The sequence below is a fragment of the Pinus tabuliformis genome, chromosome 2_1 (assembly GCF_031772625.1).
Source record: "Pinus tabuliformis cultivar Carrire ecotype Pingquan chromosome 2_1, CPIR1, whole genome shotgun sequence".
NCBI classification, from domain to species: domain Eukaryota; kingdom Viridiplantae; phylum Streptophyta; class Pinopsida; order Pinales; family Pinaceae; genus Pinus; species Pinus tabuliformis.
In genome coordinates this window covers 934748428-934768978 of record NC_142299.1, presented here as the reverse complement: position 1 = coordinate 934768978, position 20551 = coordinate 934748428, and the positions used below count along the sequence as shown (strand labels likewise).

At 39.2% G+C, this 20551-nt stretch overlaps 1 protein-coding gene across 6 annotated transcripts in view; it reads left to right on the top strand.

Moving 5' to 3' along the window:
• The window catches only part of LOC149203713 (uncharacterized), a 554312-nt gene that overhangs the window by 81873 nt on the left and 451888 nt on the right, over positions 1–20551 (top strand). For all 6 annotated transcript variants that reach the window (XM_089403546.1, XM_089403545.1, XM_089403544.1 and 3 more), the window contains exon 8: positions 5972–6064. In XM_089403546.1, coding sequence (XP_089259672.1) covers positions 5972–6064 — 93 coding nt within the window. The remainder of the gene's footprint in view (positions 1–5971; positions 6065–20551) is intronic.

The following is a 20551-nucleotide window of genomic DNA, read 5'->3' as shown; positions in this document are numbered from 1 at the left end:
AGGAGCAGAGATGGCAGTGAATTGATTGAGGGATCAAGATAGATTGGATGGAGCTTCCAATTTTGTCATCTGGAAGGCCAAGATCCTGGCAATCCTAGATAAACATCGCGTCAAGAACTATGCATTGAAAACTGTAGCTGTCCTAGTTGATTCGAATGCTAATGAGAAGTATGAGGAGGCTGAGGCGAAGGCGAAATGCATGATCCTTGATGGGGTCAAAGATCATGTCATACCACATATTGCTGAGAAGAACACAACAAAGGAAATGTGGGAGGTCCTGACCACCTTATACCAGGGCTCTTCCATGCAGCAGAAGATGCTGTTGGAGAATCAGCTGAGGTCATATCAGATGCAGAAAGGAGAAGGGATAGATCACTTCCTCCTCAGGTTGCAAGAAATTTGCGACCAACTTACTTCTGTGGGGTCTACGCCGGATCCAGAGTTTATGGTCAGGACTGCTCTGAAGGCAGTCTCTGAGGACTGGGAGAAGTTTGTCCAAAGCATCTTGGGCAGAGTGACTCTCCCTAGTTGGGAGGAGATGTGGGCAACTCTATGACAGGTGGAGACCAGGAGGTTAACCAAGGCGGGGAGTAGCGGTAAAGGAGTTCGATTCAAGAAAGAGGAGGAAGCGGCTCTAGCATCTGTGGGACAACAAGGGAAGAGGAAGAAGAAGGACATCTCCAAGGTCAAGTGCTTCAATTGTGGGGAGCTGGGACATTATTCATCTTAGTGCCCCAGGAATAAAGGCAAGGGAGAAGCTTCTGACTCAAAGGTAACTCCAACAAAGGCGGATAAGGAAGTCGAGACTGATGACGATTGTGCCATGAGTGCTCATGCACCTCTAGAGAAGAGGTGGGATGACATCGAGTTGTAGTCAGGAGGACTACATACTAAGGGCATGATCCTTGAGGTACCCAAACTCTTGGATCACATCTGACTATGGGAGCCCTTAATGATAGTAGCATGATGACAGGTGTCGGGTGGAGAAAAGTGTGGTGGAGCAGCAAGGCAGGGCTAGAGTGCAGTGGTATGTGGCAGCGCAGTAGAGATTGCAGCAGTGCGAGAGGCACATAAGTGTTTGCAACAATGCAGTGGCAGCAGAGGGAGTAAAGGATAGCAACAGAGGTAGATTCAACATCACGAGGCTTCCAGAGTGACCAGGATGTCGGTGTTTGGGTGAAGTCAGTTACTTACTTCTTGGTAACTGAGTTGCAGTGCAGCAGTTAGCAGTGGTAGTGCTATGGGCAACATGTCGCAACATTTTGAGAGGGAGCTGCAGTACAAATGTAGCAGTGATAGTGGCAGTGTCATGGGCAGCAGTACAGGGAGCAACAGTGCAGGGGATGTGCGGCAGCAAGCCAAGCATCAACACAAGTACTGATGCAGAAGATTAGTGTGATGTTTTTATGGTGAAGCATTACTAGAGCACATTCCTCGCTAAGAGGGAGTGTTGATTTTTGTTAGCATCGGATGTGTTCTAGCCATGAAATTTGGTGGAGAGGCTAAGGCACATGAGATCTCCAAAACCCAGAAATCGTTTGGGGAAATTCCACCTGGATGGAGAGATATTAAAATAATTAGTATTTTTAATGGGGTTCCTAAGTCTAAACTTAGGAAAATTAAAATATTGATGTTTATTAATATAAAATGGGTGAGAAAGTTGTAAATAACGAGGATCAAGCCAAATCTAATCTTAGTCATTGATTAGGGACTTAATCTTGGCCGTTGAATCGTCAACAGGAAAAGTATAAGACGAGGCTTGAGGGTCAGTGGGAGATACACCAAGTTGATCAGTTAATTCGATTTTCTGCGGTAGGGTTTGCTGAGAAATCGAATAAGTGATTTGTTGCGGCAAGGAGCAGTTCGACAGGAGGCCAAGAATACATATCAGAGAGGTAGAGAAAGTGCCAGAGAGACGGAGCAAAGCCTAGGAAGTCTAACACAAAGGCAACAAGGGTTGACACAAAGGCTGAGGAGGCCAACGCAGAGGACGCAGAGGGCCAAGATGCTGATGTAGAAGCCGCATAGGCTGACACGGGCAGCGTAGGGAGCTGCAGAGCTGACGCTAAGTTGTAGAGGATGCGCTGAGGTGATTTCTTGGGCCAGACTGAGAATTGATCAGCTGACGCAGAGCCGTAGGAGGGTGACGCAGTTCTAGAAGATAGCTTGGAGCAGGTTTCGCTGTCCAGCTGAGGAATAATCGAAGTTATTGTGGGGCAAATTATCTGGTTGCTGATTAGTCGAAATATCTGTTTCTAGAGAAAGGTACTACTGCCGAGGATAATCTTTAAAGGATGAGCCATTTCTGGCACCCTAGTTGTATTCAGAAAATTGTATAATAATAAAACCCTCATCTGCTGCACTGGTTTTCCCGCATTGTGTTTTTCCGGGGATGATTATCGAAAAATAACGATGTCCCTTGTGTTGTCTCAGTTTATTTTAGTTGCTAATCTGTATATTTGTGAAGGCTGCAAATATCTGTATATTTCGATATTTATGCATATAAATAACTTGTTAATGTAAAGAACAAGTAGGAGAAAATAAACCAGATATTGTAGTAGGGGTTTCTGATGTGTTAGATTCAGAAATTTTCACACTTAAACCATAGTTTTAAAAATTAGAATCGGGTTTTGAACCGACCCACCTATCTAACCGGGTATCGAACCAGATTAGGATCAAAGTCCATAGTTTTAAAACCAGGCTGGTCGAAAATGGACTCGACCTGGTTGACCACGCCGGACCCTTGCCCGGGCCGGCTTGGTAGAAAAACCGGTTCAAAGGTCGGTCCGTTACTGAACTGGTCGAGCCAGACACCGACTCGGCTGGTTCAGTAACAAACTAGTCGACTTGGGTGAGCCCGTCATAAACAGGCCAAGCTCGTTCGCAGAGGAAAAGGGCAGCAAAGTTGGACTTGAAAGTGATTTTTTTTTTGTTTTTTTCCTCAATTCATCTAACCCTCTCCCAAGCCTATAAAAGTGACCCAACCCCCTCACATTTCCTCACAACTATCTCATTGCATTTGTGTGAGCATTTGTGAGGAGTTTGTGAAGAGTTGGAGTTGGTTTTTGGAGCAACAGTGAGGAGGTTCTTGGGCAATCATTGGAGTAGCATTTTGGAGCAGCATTGAGGAGTTGGTTTTTGGAGTAGCATTGAGGAGGCTAGAGGGTTTTTTTTTCACTTCTCAAATCTGCCCTTGTTTTTTTTTGTTGTTGCAAATTTGGAAATTGAAAAGAGTAATTTTTCTAAAAGAAATGAACATTGAAGAGTTGTTTTTTTATTCATTTTTAGACTTTTGTCCTTTCATTTCCAATTCCAAATATTAAAAAATGGCTCCTAGAATGAAAGATGCTGCTTGGGCATATGCTGAGATGATTGATAATCAAATGTATTGCAAATTTTGTCATAAAAGAATTAAGGGAGGTGGAGGGGGCATTCACAGGTTGAAACAACACTTGGATGTTATTAGAGGCCAAATTGTTCCATGTGCAACACCAACATAATAGATTGGGGAAATTAGGAAGTAGTTGCTAGAAGTCTAGGTAGCCACTTTTACTTTAAGAATTTAACATTACCATTGATTGCCAACATTGTTAACATTGAGTTAGGTTTTTTTTTGTTTAGGTTTAGGGTTCAGGAGGTGTAGGGTTGGTTTTATAGCCAAGGGGGGTTATTTTAGGAGGAAAACAACTACTTGTTTCCTCCAAAATTGCCATCGGGGGTCTCGGACCGCCCCCCTTGTCGCCCATGGATGTGAGGTATGATGAGGCCGATTAGGGTTGGAACCGGTTGGTTATGGCTGGTTTGTACTGGTTAGTTAGCAAATCAACTGGTTCGATACCTATCTAGTATGAACTGGCCCTCCAACCAATTTTTTTTACCAATTCATTACTGGACCTATATGATTGGCCAGTTTGACCGGTTATCAATTCATACCGGCCGGATTTTAAAACTATGACATCAACATACATCCAAACCATTAGACACAAACTGTGCAAAGTTTTCTCATGTACATAGCATGGAAGAGTAAATATGAAAAATTAACACCTAGTATGTTACATATTTGAATCAACATACATAATCATTACATATTCATTGAGGCTCTAAATGGCTTCTAGAGTCCAAAATAATCATATTGCACTAGTATTGAAATGGTCAAAACTGGTTGAAACTAGAGAAATCGATTGATTTTGGACTAGTTCAAGAAAGAACTGGTCAAAACAAGTTTGAACAATCATTTCCGGTAGGAAAAGCCCCAAACTAGTATAGACCCCAAATCTGTGGGTTCCAATCTTAGTTCGATTGGTTCTAACTTCTAATGACATTGTTCTTCTTACATGCATCTCAAACTAGTTATCAAATTGCCATCTCATCCATGTATCCTCACAATGAACATAGCATCCTTTACACCAATAGAATTGTTATCAAGCTTAGTGGGGTTCGAGCCATCTTGGCACTCGCCATCAATTACAAATGTACATTCTTCTCTTACTATGGAAATATTTTCTTTCATGGTTTTTCTTGTATATATTTTGATCATATTTTGCTTATTTTTTTTTCTATTTTGACAAGTACCTAATATAGTGGACAATCATCAGACAAGCTTGTGTGCAATATTTCTAGAATTTGCCATATATCAATCATCCATTCATAATCAGTTTGTTGTACTTTTTTTGAGATTGGCAGCTTTGTCATGTAAACTAAGAGGTAATCCAAACACTATGAAACATATATTTCTTAGGATACTAATAAAGTTCTTCCAACGAATTGTTTGGTGTTACACCCTCTTCCATTGGTAATGCTGTTGTTACTTTCACAATTGGTGATCCTTCCCATCCTGTCACTTAGCAATCATGATTTCTTTATGGATGCACGTGATATCACTCCTTTTGGGTTTGACTTGTATATATTTTTTCCTCAAGAGTTTCCTACGTTCTCCAGAGATTTGTCAGTGCAACAATGCAAATGAAGGTGAGGAAGCCTAACCTGAACAGGGACTGCTGAAGGCATGTCAACTTCTGGATCAAAATCCAGTGTCCATCTGTTGAATACATTCCTCTTGGGCCCATGGAGTAGGTGCTGTTCCTGGAAATGAGGTCCTTATCCTATTTGAGCTTGAACAAGAAAGCATAGAAGCCCCTACCATAAAAGGAATAAGAGAATTGACCTTTGAGTAAGGATGCCTAGTTCTTTGGAACCCACTGATCCATGGCTTTTGGGGATGGCCATAAACCGGTAAATTGACCAATTCGAACTCGCCAATTGCTTTCATTCCTGGCTTTGTGGCAGGCAGCTTCACTCCGTGGATGGACTCCAATTTCCTCACAAAACGCAGAGGTGGCTGCTTACTAGATTTTCTTTGCCGCGACACCAATGCTTGGAAGGCGATATCATCCCATTGAGAGGGGAGGGGAGTTCGCATGGCTTCCCCTGTATAAATTTCGAATTCTGATGTTTAATGCAATTCTCAAATTTCACCTCACACCGAAGGTTGCCCAAATCCAGACCTTAAGTATCTAAAGTGTTAAAGATGATATGAAGTATAAATTACAGCAGAAAATAATGGACAGTATTTCAATTCATTTTAATCCCAATCCACCAGGCCATTGATTAACAAGGATACCAAACATATTGCAACAAGTTTCAGCCCTTAGGGAATACTTTCCAAGCACAATATCAGATCTGGAATCACTGCAATTAATGTATATTTACAGCTTTATATTTTCTTCGTTCTGTTATAGTTCCAAGTTTTTTGATTGTGCTATTTTTTTCTCTAGAATCGGGATATGAAAGTTTCAAACTTAATATACAAGGGTTTTACTACCTCATTTTGTATGCATTACTTATCGTCCTGCCAATTTTCAAAATTTGATTGATTTTATATAGGAAAACTTAGGTAATTGCATTCACAAATAGATTTAAATAGTTGTTCAGGAACAATGACACAAATGTTTAATGAACATTTTATGTGCAGGTAGGTTCTCTTGACTACAAGACAACTAGAAGTATAAGTCTAAAGGTTCAAAATATGATATCTGCATTAAAGGAAGTGGAGCAATTTCACCAGGTATAGTTTCACAAAGGAAAAGTGAATTTGATAAATAATTTGTATTCTTTAGGCATTTTTTCATTTCAAAACAATGGTCTCTTACTTCTTTACATTACACAGTAAATGGATAATATCATATTAGATCAAAGATACTACCATTATGTATTCTTATATTATGCTTGTTAAAAATTCTTGAAGTGATTTTGATTTTTAGATCTGAGCATTGGAAACTTTTAAAGAAGAGTTACACATGTGCTTTGATACTGAGTTCACACACTTAGGACAGATATTTAGTGGAGCTTACAACCTTGTTACATAAATAATAATTATGAAAGAATAAATGTAGGATGACATTGATAAATAAAAATCAAATAGAAGAAATACAAAATACGACATAATAATAATTAAATGACATAACCTTTGATGGAAAAGTATCAAGGCTTCCCACTAATTTTACATAAAAATAAATTTCTTTCTTGATAAACAAAGCCCAAGAAGGGTCTGTTACATGACGAGATGGACAAGGACTCTTGACATAAATCCTAGAAGCCTACAATGGAGGCTTTGACCCTAAGTTACCAGAAAACGGATACGGGAACGGATACGGGTATGGGGTTTGAAACGGATACGGCAAATTTTAAAAAAATCTGGATATGATACGGCAGGAAATGGCACATAATAAATATATAAAAAAATAAATATATATATATATATAAAAATAAAAAAATTCATATTACCATTCATATTTCAGAATCTAGATTATCAATATCATCTATATGATCTATCATGATTCATGATTCATCATCATCAATTCAAGTTTCAACATATGGCATAAACATTCAAGTTTCAACATTGCCATCATCATTAACGACTATTATAACATTCATGATTCAAGTTTCAAGTTTCAACATATCATCAAGTTATCAACATGACAAGTTACACAAACACCTTCATTACGAAAATTAATAATGCATACCAATTACTACATATTATGAAAGTACAAAATGAACTATGAGTCTATGACTGGCAGTCTACTATCATTAATAATTACTCATAATTCATATAGTTGTTCAAAAGTTTAAAAGTTAAAAGTTAGAACACCATCATAAATTACATTTACATATCATCAAATATGTCTTCATTCATGCCACTATAATGTTCCACTTCCACATCCTCTCTAGAAGTGGCACTGGGAACATTGCTGCCATGTCCACTTGAAGATCCACCTATTCCCGGTGATGGCTCCATATCAAACAAATTCATATGAGACATGGCATTCAATGTCATATCCAAGTCAGGCAACTCTGGTTCCACGTCCCATAATTTGGTGGGCCCAAATTTGTATTCATCTCTCTTGTGTGACAGAAGGCGAAGGTTTGAATGAACATACACTAGTTCCTCAGCCTTCTTAGAGCCCAATCTGTTTCGCCTCACTGAATGGATGAAGCCGTATGTACTCCAGTTCCTTTCTGCTGAAGAAGAACTAGCAACCTGTGACAATACCTTGATGGCCAATTTTTGGATATGTGGAAGTGCCCCACCATAGAAGTTCCACCACTCAATTGGACTTAATCTGCTCTTGTCCCGCATACACTCAATATCACAACCCCAACCCTCTGATCCCACAAAATGAGAAAACTGTGCACGAATCCGAAGCCCAATTTCAGGATCTACAAAAAGCTTTCTAAAAGCATTTTTAAATCCTTCTGCGACTTCTGGGTCTTTGTTTGGTGCGCTTCTTTCTGGATCACGTAGCAACTCTACAGCATAATATTTTGGATTCAGTGCATAGGCTAAAAGGTGCAATGGGGTGGTCATCTTGTTCCACCTTTTGGTCAATATATCTTTTACTTCTCTGTAAAAGATTTCATCTGGGTCATTCTCCTTGGCATTTATAACCAACCTTATCTTCTCTATCATGGAATCAATGCCCTCATACACCTCTCCTAGATTAGGCATATCTGTGTCAAACATACGGAGCAAATCCACAATTGGCTTAGTAAATGCCAAGAGATACTCCACCTTATCCCACCATTCATCATCAACAACCAACCGTTTCACTGCTTGTGCTCTATCAGATTGGGATTGCCTCCATTGATTCCAAAGAGAACTGCATACCATTGATTGTAATGCATCTTTCACCTGCATGAGCCTTGTTAAGACTATGATGTGAGAAGCAAATCGAGTCTCAGCAACCTGCAGGTGTCAAATTGCCAATGTTTCAAATTTCAATCAATTTGAAAAATCATAATTTGATTGAATATTAATAACCTATTATGATTCACGAATCATGACATTTGAGAATCCAATTTAGATATTTGAATTTAGAGTCACAAATTAGAATTTATGAAATATTTAATAAACTTTAAACTTTAAAGTATATGTACCTTAAGGAGCTCCAACTTAGCAAATTCCCTGTAGATGCCTTGGGACATGTGGTGGTTTGTGATAAAGGCTTGAATTTCTTTTGCCTCTTCAAATATTTTTCAAATCCACTCAATTTGCTTCCCCAACTTGCTCAACATGAGGTTCAATGAATGCACAGCACAAGGGGTCCAAAAAATGTGTTGATATTTGCCTTCAACAATTAGGCCTGCTGCTTTACACACCGTTGCATTGTCAGTTATTACCTGGAAAACATTTTCAGGCCCCACCAATTCAATTGCTTCAATCAAGATGTTAGCAATGAATTGAGAATCTTTCATCTGCCCCTCACAATCCACTGCCTTCAAAAACATTGCCCCATGTGGGCTCTGAGCAATCACATTGATCAAAGGCCTATTTCTTTGATCTTTCCATCCATCAGAAATGATGGACACCCCTGAAATGAGCCATGAATCACGAATGGGGGCTAATTTAGCCTCCAAATCTAACTTTTGAGCACTCAACAATGTGGTGCGTATCTTCTCATATCCAGGGCTCTTGTACCCTCTTGGGGCTTCATTCAAACATTTTACCATCTTTGCCCAGTAAGGAGATCGCACAAGGTTAAAGGGAAGGCCATTTGCATAAATGCATTGGGCTACAACTGCATCTGCTATCTCTCGAGCATCATTATTAAAACTCTTCTCAAGCGGTCCCAAATTTGACTGCTTTGACCCGACAATTCCATGAGAATAAAGTGGAGGCTTTGATGAAGATGCTCCCTACCTTGTTGGGTGTTTTAAATGGGAGGTAGGATTTGCTTCATTTGCCTTAGCATCTGCCTCGCCTTGTTCTCTCTGATATTTTGCAATTTTGACCTTGCTTAAACCATTTCCATCTTTCCCATTCTCTTTAGGTGGGCCACTACATATTCGAACCCCATTGTTTCTTAACCCAAGCAAATGTGCTTTAACCCGTGTGTATGACCCCTTAAACTCCTTTTTACACTCACTGCAAACCCATGCCAATGATCCACCTCCTTGGATCTTCCAAACAATAGTGACATATTTCCAAAGTGGTGACTTTGGATCAACTTTCTGAGTTGATTCAGTTTCATGGCTGAACTTGAAGTTGCCATGAATGATGATGACATTTACTGAAACTGAAAAAAGAAAATTGACAAATATCAGATATGTATTTTACTATTTAAAAAAAATTTACTTGGTCATTTCTGGATGTGACAGTGAACTGTGACAAGTGAAACTGAAAACTGAAAAAGTGAACAGTGACAGTGAACTGTGACTGTGAACTGTGAGTCTGTGACAAGTGAAAAGTAAAACTGAAAACTGAAAAAGTTAAAACTTTAAATTTACAAGGCCTGTAGGTTTACATTTTCTAATCTTCTTTATAATATATATCACTGATTACCTACAGCAGTATGAAAGATTTCATAGCAACAAGTTTTTACTTTTTTCAGAGATTCAAAAATTAAAATAGGTCTATATAGTATTTCCCTTCACAGAATGACGGATCAGATTTCCACCCTGAAGGAAACAAAAAGTTTCAGCCTTCAGCCTTCAGGTACCCCTGTTTCAACTTTCTATTGTAACAACCTGAAGGAAACAGAAAGTGATAGGTCCCATTGGTTCAAGTTCAAAGTCTCAGAGTGTTAATGCCAAATGGCCTTCCCTTTTCAAACAATATTTCTTGCATTTCAGTTTGACAACAACCAAACAGGGATTTCATCTGACAAGCAAAATATGCTTCAAAATCGTTGAAAAAGTTCAAAATGGAAGTCGTAATCACATCAAAACACAATGTAGGTTTTTCACACATAACCTAGGTCCTACATATATCGAAAACACCTCATAGGTTGGTATTATACTTGAGAAGAATAATAAGTTAACATGTGAAAATTTTGCATGAAGATAGGATAGGATTAAATAGCTATTTTTCTAACATTGTGGAGTCTGGACATATATTAGGATGAGAATGGCACTAAAAGTCTAAAGTTAAAACTACCAGTTGTAAATGTTTCTTAATTGACAGCAAAGCAATAACATTAATTAGGGATCACTACATGGCTTTCACACTTCAGCAAATAAACCATTGGTTCTATGAAATTCTGTTAGTTGATCTTGACAAAGGAATTATGATATTATCTGATGATTATGATGGTCTGAGACTTGAGTGTTCACTTACATTGTTTGACAACAATGATATACCACAGAATTGGCAATATTATTATTCAGAGCATTTGGTCATTTTGTGAGGACGTTTGATGGATTATAGCCAGCTACAGCCTACGATATTTGCAGACCTCTCCTTCATATACAGCTGAACAATCATGTAAATCTGGAACTCTCACAACAGTTTGTGGTGATGACATTTCAATGTGGTCTAATATTTCATTGAGCATTTGTTGCAACAATTCATCTCTCACCCTGTCATTAAATGAAACAAGACGATGGAAACAAATCTAAACAGCTTTGAACTTTGAAGTCGAAGGAATGTGGTTACACCGTTACGGTTACGTTACATAGATATTATGTCACCAAAGTAAAGCTATAGAAGTAACATAGATATTAAGTAGTGACTTCAACAGCAGTAAGTAATCTCACGTGATATGAAGTAACAGCAGTAAGTAATCTCCCGTGAACAGAAACTGAAGTCTGAAAGCCTAACAGTGATCCAACGAACTCAGCGGCGGCAGCAAACTCAGCTCTTGTCGTTTAGGGTTTAGGGTAGAATGAATCATATGACATAAACGGGTGCCCGTAAAGTTAAAAAGTAAGTTACCACTTCAAAACCTAAAACGCTAAATCCATAAAATCTGTTCCCGGCGGCGCCCAAGTTATCAGGCACGAAACGTTTTGATTTTTTTTAAAAACGTTTTACGATTTTCTGAAACGTTTTTCGATTTGTTAAATACGTATCAAAAAATGCTGAAACGTATCGTTTTTTTTTAAACGGGAGGGTTTTCCCATCAAAACGCCTGAAAAACGGCTTAAAAAACCCGAAACGTTTTGGAATCAACAAAAACGTATTTAAGCCGTTTTTTTGCCGTTTCTGGGGTGAAAACGTATCAGAAACGGAAAACGGCGTTTTGGCCCTTCAGGGAGCCGTTTCCGGTAACTTAGCTTTGACCTATTAATCATTGACCCAAGCATGAAACCCATGCTTTAATAAGTCAATTTCTTTCACAATAAAATTCCTTTTTCTTTCTTTTGACAAATATATTACATTATGACTCAAATATAACTAGGAAGACTCACACTAGTTACATTCTTCAACACCTCCAAGTGATCAAACGCCAAAACAAGTGAATAAAACCCTTTGTAATTGATAAGGAGTCCTAGAAGACCACCAGATCAGTCTCTAAACAAATGCACCAAAAATCAGACCCTAAATAAGCCTGCTGCCAAAGAGTTAAGCCTCAACAGGCTTGCAGCTTGGCCAATCAAGGCCAATTAGGTCTGCGGCTAGCCAAGAACAAGCCAAAAAAGTCAAAACTTGAGCTCAAGGTGTGTCTATAGGTCTGCAACAAACAACCCAAGTTAGATTTTGATGATAAAAATTCCAAAATAATTTACATTTTTTTCTAAATGTCAAACCCTTGAGAAACAAGGGCTTTTAGGCCCAGCGACTGCCCTATTTTTTTTGTTTTAATGAAGAATGGAGCCACACAAATGTAGATTGAACCCTCTGAAGCTGCCTCAAAACCCTTGCAACCTCTTAATTTTTTTTCTTTGAGGTGGAATAAGCCACAAAATGGCAGCTCGATGCCTTGAGAGGGCTAGAAAGGCCCTAGATTTGTTGCGGACCTAAGGGAGAAGGAAAAAATGCTAGACGGCTAGCCACAAGATGAAATATGGAGCTCAAACCCTAGTCGTCTAGGCTAGGTGAGGGCTAAAACCCTCAAGAAGATGATCCTCCCTTTAGATCTATAAAGAATCAAATGAAAAGCCTAATAGCTATGTACAAAAAATGAAGAAATATGTAGAAGGGTTAGAATAAAATTATTTACATTGATTTATGGCTCTTAAAAGCAGATCTATTCATTAATGCACAAATAAATTAAAAGAGATGAAAGAAATAATTTTTTAGGGTGAGCAATAGCCAAAATCTGTGTAAAAAGCAAATCGTTAGATAAGCCTTAAAATTGAACAAAGTGGGCTCTTGAGCTTTCTTGACTTGAGAGTGGGTTGGTCCAACCAAAGACTTCTCCTCATTCCTAAGATTTGAATATGAGAAGTCTCTACACACTTAAGATCAAGTTATTAGATCAATAGAGGCGTAGATAACATAATAACCCTCAAAATCTAGAGATAACTACTAGATAGGTTGAATTGAAATGTTTCTCTAAAACCCAATAACTAATGCAAGATACCTGTGCAAATAGATAATCCAACAACTGGCTAATGAAATAATAACTTACATAATTTAATTTAGTAGAGAATTAAGCACATGATATAGAAAACACTACCACAAGAAGCAGAAGTGGAACACCACCATGAATAAAGCCCAAAGACTTTTGCTTTATTATTCCAAAAAAATATATAAAAACCAACAGAGCTTGATTACAAAATATTTCGATATCAAATGAGGAGTAAATAGCTTCCTTATATAGAAAATGAGAGCATCAAACTCGTCCAAGGGGAAATAACGACTAGTTTCCTTCATCCATGGCTTGATCCCTGTCAATTAATTTGATCCCTTGATAACTGGTGCACAAATTTCATGGCTTTTAGTCAAATTTTAAGGCTAAATCGACTTGGTTTCCCTTATATAAGTAGAGGGAAGTTGCTCTATCCTTGGATATTGTTACACAAACTCACTTGAGAGAGTGTGCGTTGGTTGCCTCTTTTCTCTTGGTTTCCATGGGGCATTAAATGAGCAAATTGTTTTGGGGAGAATATTGTGATTGGACATGAGTTTCTCTTGGATGATGAATGGTGAATGTATGGTGATTTGTGCAAATTTATTGTAAGTATCTTCCTCCATCATGTATTTGTTATAGAATTAGGGTTCCATTGAAATTTTCATCAAGTTTATTGAATCTTTAACATCTCCTTTACAAGATTATCATCAATATTTCTGTAACAAACCTTAGTATAGTTCCCTTGCATTTTCACCTTATCATTAACCTTTTTGTTTCCACTTTTCTATTATCAATTTTAAGCTATTTTTGTTATTGCTTCTGACCCTCTAACCTTTAGGGCACAACCTTAGAACAATGAAACCACCTGCTATGCTGATTAGGATTAACATTCACACCTAGACTTATGATTATGACCAATACTCCTTAGATCTGCTCAGTGCTAACCCTCTAACCAACAGGCTTTAGAACTTTGCTTACCTTCATAGCCCCTAATTAACCTTACTAGATACCTTATGACCTTACTAGTTGTGCTTAGGAGGTAGATACTGACTTCAACTTGATTGACTTGCTTAGCTTGTTATAAATTTTGCATGCCTTAATTGTGCTGCTAGAAACCCTATTTTATAACAACGATTAGTAATTTAGAGTTAGCATGTGTTTGGGAATCTATTTGAGCGTCTCTAGGACTTACTAATCCATCTAGATTCAGCCACAGGGTCCTTTGAACTCGTTATCTTGGAATTACATCTCATCTCACCCAGAGCCTTACTTATAGAACACTATCCTTAGATGATTTTATTAGTAAAACCCTCAAAGGGTATTTAGCTTGGCAATACTTGGGTTATATGATCTCTAAGATGTGTTAGGAAAGCATCCCTTGTAGAGATAATATCCAACCACAAAACAATAGGGGAATAGTTGATAAGGTGATAGTGGTGACTGTTCTTATTGTTGCTCTTAATCTAGAGTTCTTAGTGTGAAAATTCCACAAGAGGAACCCCTACTGCAACAAACTGATATTACTTCTCCTACTTGTTAATCCATGCAAGTTATTTACTGTGTTCTACGGTAAATATCAAAGTAAATACTACTGCAACCTTCACTTAATTAAATTATAAGCGGAAACAAGATACTGAGCAAGAAAGAATATATAACACAATAGACACCGTTATTTTTGGACAAAAATCCTTGGAAAACCTAATGCGGGAAAATCAATGCAGCAGTTCTGAGAGTTTATTATTATTAAGCAGCAGCAAATTCTGAATACATCTTTGAATACCTCTTAGGTTATTCAATTACAGAGAAAGAAACACTGGCTGAAAGATTTGTGCGATTACCTCATACTATCACTGGAAATCCTGGCTGATCTAGCCCCAAAATGATTGCCCCCAGCTTTTCTGATTGCCTCTTCACTGCCTCTGCACTGTATCTGTGTCAGTCTCTTTGGGGACAGTGTCAATCCTCTGGCTGGTCGATTTGCTGCCCAGGAGATTCGATTTCTGCCTCCTTGTCTCACACCTCGGCTCCCAGCTGCTGAAACTCGAATTCCCTCTACAAATTTCGGACTCCCTTTTGTCTTCCGCACTGCCTCTGCGCGGCTCTGTGTTAGCCCCTCTGGCTCAGCGCTGCCACTGCTGGATTACTCTTTGCCTCTCTCTGCTGATGATTCTCCGGCTGAGAAAATCTCTCTCTCTCTTTGGATGCTATCCCTACCCCTCAACTGCAAGAAATCTCCTCAATCGAATTTCCTCCTGAGAACTTTTCACTTCAGAAATTCGATCTCTTGATCTCTCTTGGTGTATTTTCCAAATGACCCTCAAGCCCCTTCTTATATCTTTCTGTTGGACAACCAATGGCCTAAATTAACTCCTAATCAAAGGCTCAGATTGTTTTGGCTTGATCTCCGTCTTCTTCTAGACGTTACACCCACAATTAGATTAATACCCATTAACATTTTAGTTTTCCTAAGTTTAGACTTAGGAACTCCATTAAAAATATTAATTATTTTAATAAAATAGTTTCTGGGTGGAATTTTCCAAAACGCTTTCTGGGTTCTTTGGAATACATGTGCCCAAGCCTTGTTGCAACACTCCCTCTTAGCGAGGAATGTTCTCTAACAATATACTACTGCTGCATACTGCTCTGACTTTGAAGGATCATCCTCTGCGTTGCTGATGTCTGACATGCTGTCCACCAACTATTGCCTTGCTGCTGCAACTGTACTGCTGCTGACACTGCCACTGTCAACACTGCATCCGTACTACAACTCCCTCTCAAGTGCTGCATTTGTGCTGCTGCTAGCGTTGCCACTGGCAATTGCCATTGCACTGCAAAACTGTTGCTGCTACTCTATCAACAACGGAAAAACATCCAAAATTACTGAACTAACTATGTTAAGTGTGATAACAACTGAATGCTGAAGCCTGACTGCTGCTAGTCTCTGCACTGACCCTCGGAATATACTGCACCTTTGTTGACCTCTGATGTGTGCCATCTGCACTACTGCCAACTATGCTCTGCGCTGTTCAGTGTTTGGCGCTCCTAGCCATTGCAACTGTCTCCTCGATACTCCTCGGCACCATCTGACACTAGTCCATCCTGCTACTTCTAATCTGGGCTCCCGTAGCAAGGAAATGATCCTATAGGTGGACTCCTCAAAGGATCTCGCCCATCTGTAGCTCTTTCGAACTACAACTCCAAATCAACCTACCACCCTCCTGGAGGTATCTCGGCTGTCATGGCGAACTCCTCTTCTTCAATCTTCGCGGGCGTAGCCTTTAGATCGTGTTTCTCATCTTTGACCTTCTTCTTGAGAGGACACTGTGTAGTGTAGTGACCCATCATACCACACCTGAAACACTTGATCTTCGAGACGTCCTTCTTACGTCTTTGCTACTCCTGCTGTCCCTTTGATGCAAGGGCTGTATTATCCTCCTCCTCCTTGGGCTTCGACCCACTGTTGCTGCTTCTTCTGTCAAGTTTGACCCCAAATCAACACTTAGTGAGGCTTTGCACTAAGGTGCTAGATTTTGTGATAACAATACTCTTGATGTGAAATTGTAGGGTAACAATGGGGCATTATTCAATAAAATATCACTCATTTTCTTCCAAATGAAAAAATCATCTTCACTTTGATCAACTTCCTCAAGGTTTGAAACTCAACAATTGAGGGGAGTTTATCCCTTATGAGGGCTATTTATTTACCAAGGGGTTTGGGAAGGAAATGGAAACAAAAGGTATCAACACAATCCTAGGTAGTCATAGCTAGGGGAATAAACCAAAAGAGTTGTTTGAGCATCTCAACTTGATCACAGAAAGAACACAAAGGTTTTGCAGACCCCAAATGAGTCAATATCTTACAATAGGTGGGTCACCCATGATAAGCAACTAGGCAAAAGAGATATGTTTAGGCTTTACTAGAGGCTTGCATAGGCTTCCAAGTCTAAACAACCAAGTTTTCTGTTTTGATTAAGCTTGCATAGGGATGTTAAGTTTTAGGTTGAGCAACTGTAAGATCCCTTATGGATTAATTGCCACGGAAGGACGAAGTAGTGTAGTCTTGATAAAGGGGGAAAACCCAATTATCCAATGTTTGGGGCAACATTGGGTAAATTTTGGGTCGGCTGGGGCAAAAAGCCCAAATTGGGGGTTGCACTTGCAACCCCTCACATTAGAGTGAACCCCATGAGAAAATCTATAAATAGAGGAGAGTTGGAATCATTTTGGATCATCAATTTGGATTGGAATATCTCTGATTTTCTTGAGCCTGAGGCTCTGAGGGTTTTAAGACCCCTTCTCTTTTGATTAGCTTCGGTGGAGGTGATCCCACCCTATCTAATCTTCTTGTCTAGTTTCGGTGGAGCTGATCCCACCCTACCTAGACACCTATTCCCCTGAAGCAGCTCGGTTTGTTCTGGTAGGCAAGAAGAGGCTTAAGGCTATTCATTGGTCAACAAGTTCAGTCAAGGCAGCAAGTGCTATCTTCCCACTGTGGTCTCCAAATTTTCTCTCTTCACAAGCAGCAAAGGTTACCTGGGTAAAATTCTGAGGCTGCTGGAGTGCTGGTTGAGCAGTAATGTCTTCTGAGTGCAGCACGGCCTAACCTAGTTTGAGAAACCAGTTCGCTGGAGGTTCAGGACCCGGTCTAGGCAGACGTCACTGTTTAAAGTGCAGTGAAGTGATCTGGAACACAGGCAACCATAGGGCCGCAGGGGGGCTGAATTTCTGTTCTGTTGAGCACAAATTCTGGGCTTTGCCGAGACAGCAAACCTGGTACAGTGGCATATTTGATGCAGTAGGAAGACATAGTTGGGGTTCGTTTGATCAGGGAGCCCCATCAAAGAACTTGGGACAGTGAAGCGATTTTAGCAGACTTGGTAGTACGTACAATTGTTTAGTGGCAATATAAGTGGTTTGTTTGTTAGTATTAGAGAATTGATTGTGTGGGATATAGTAGATTGTTGATCTATTGACATTGTCTAAATTGCACTGGTGGATTATTGGTCAGTGGGCAGGCAACCCTAAATTTAGTGTGATTGGTGACATTGCAAACAGTATTGGTGGAATTCCTGATTGGATACATTCAAGTTTTGATTGGGTAGCCAACTCTATTATGGTTTTGTATTGCTGTTGACAGTCCTTATATTATTCATGCATATATATTGTTTATGAGTGTGTATCACTAGAAACCCTAGACAGAGTGTAAACCCTAAGGGAAAAATTACCCTAGGACATTACAGCAGCTAATTGGTCTTGCTTGATAAACGAGTACAGGATCATGCCTTTCACTTTGTTTAGAATAATGCTATCAGAGTTCACAAGCCTAAAACTTGTTTTTAACTTGGGCCATGGAATGTAATCCCTTGTTTGAGCATCAAGTATGCTTCTAGTAGAGTTGATGCCCTTTTTGAGGAACTTGAGGGTTAAGAACCAAGCAGCCTCAGTCAATATTTTGCCTTCTTGATCTAGAGTTGGAGACCACAGGAAAGAGTGATCATTAAATGATAACATAACTCTTAGTCACTAATGCTTTATGTAAGATGTGTTTTAAGTTTTTAACAGCTAGTTGGGCTTTACAGCCACTAAAGTTCCTTTATTTTCACCAAGGTTTGCAAGTTGTGATGTTGCCAAGATTCCTTACAAACAAGGGTTTCTAAAGAGATGCAGTTCCTCACTGACATCTTCCAGTTTTCTTTCTCCAGGGATTGAATAACCTGCTTATCACATAAATTTTGAGCCTAAGTGTATGTTTTGATAATTCCCACACTACCCTAATTTCTTAGGTTACAACACAACTTGCAATCTATTTTGAGGAAGTCTTTGGCTCCAAAGTTACTTTTCCAGATAAAGCTTCCCACGGTCTCCAGCTACTGTTATGCGTTCATCAGAGTCACGTAACAATAGGAATAATAGACATGTGTGGTTGTCAGAATCTATCTGAAACTTGGTTTCTAGTGTCATGGGCCTAGTAAGCTATTCCTCAATCCTCTTTTTCAACAAATGGATTACCACCTGCAAAGTTCCTTGTGAGAGGTTTGACTGGCAAACAATATATCAGGAAACTTAAAGATTTGGTTGGGGGTGATCCAAGACCTCCCCTAGCCCTCTGACCATGTAGGAAACTGTATCCAACATTGTCCATAGCATTGTGTTTTAACTCATTCAGTATTAAAAATTAGAACCAAAGGGTAGACAAACAATTTGGAGACATTCCATACTCCATAGTATTATCCCACAAGCATTGGTTGTTGAGAATGGTGAGGAATGACTCATTAACAAATTAACCATGAATAGGTTGCTTAGTGTCATATTCAAAGAGTGGGATTCCTTTAACCACCTGTGATCTCTGATCCATGAACTACTAGCATGATGAAGAGTGCAAACTCCTCATAGACACCTAACGTCATATTCAAAGAGTGGGATTTCCCTCCAACCATGTAGGAAACTGTATCCAACATTGTCCATAGCATTGTGTTTTAACTCATTCAGTATTAAAAATTAGAACCAAAGGCTAGACAAAAGATTTGGAGACATTCCATAGTATTATCCCACAAGCATTGGTTGTCAAGAATGGTGAGGAACAACTCATAGACAAATTAACCATGGATAGGTTGCCCAATGTCATATTCAAAAAGTGGGATTCTTTTATTCGCGGTGATCTCTGCTCCATGAACTACTAGTATGATGAAGAGTGCAAACTCCTCATAGACACCTAACGTCATATTCAAAGAGTGGGATTCCTTTAATCACCTATGATCTCCGCTCCATGAACTACTAGTATGATGAAGAGAACAAATTCCTCATAGAGACCTGTGTTTTGCTCTATTGCATGACCTCCCCTCCATTCCCCACATCTAGAGAATTTTCAGGGTTTTATTGATTGCGAACCTCCCTTATTGCCTACCAGAAGTCGATTGGAAGGTTGAAAAATCTTCTCAATACATGCACACAAGTTTTTATCCAGCCTGGGGATTTCCGTTCAGAGAGGATGTTTATGCTGAGAGGCAAATTCTGGGTCAAAGATTTGATACAAAGGCTGTACATAAGAAAGGGATGTGCTATGAGTATGATCCATACAACATTCTGGAAAATTCCTTGGGCCGCTTCTTGTTTGTCAAAAACTGCACAAAAATATGATTTTCCAAGCCCCGACAGTGACTTCTTTGCAGTCTTTGGTTTCCAGCAGTCAGTGTTACCACTTGTAATTGTCATTCTCCAACAACAGGCTAGCTGCTTTTCTTTTTTAATCAGTAAAATCTATGCCAAACTCTCCTAGTACAAATCAGAGATGGAATGTATTTTTGTCTAAAGAATCTGTATCTGCTTTTGCTAGCCTATTGTCATTCAAACATTATGCTCCAATTTCCACGAAGCCCAATCCTTTCCATTTGCTAAAAGTTTCACATAATGGGACACCTTAATTACTCTTTGCTGGATTAACCTCTTCCTTATGTGCAGCATGTTACCATCATTTGAATATACTCTCATTCATTGCATGTTACCATCATTTGAATATACTCTCATTCCAATGATATTCCCAGAAATTTGGTTGATTAGCTTGTTCTACCAGACTACCACCCATTGCCTTATTTGCCTTACTATAATGGTTGCATGAGATTCGATGAAACTGGTGTTACGTGAGGCATCAAGATAAAATGAGTGCTTCTCTTGTGGATTTGGTATGTCAACCAATAGAATGGCCTGAGAAATATACTAGCATTTCCAGAGCTTTTGAAATTGTCCCCAAGCACTTAAGATAC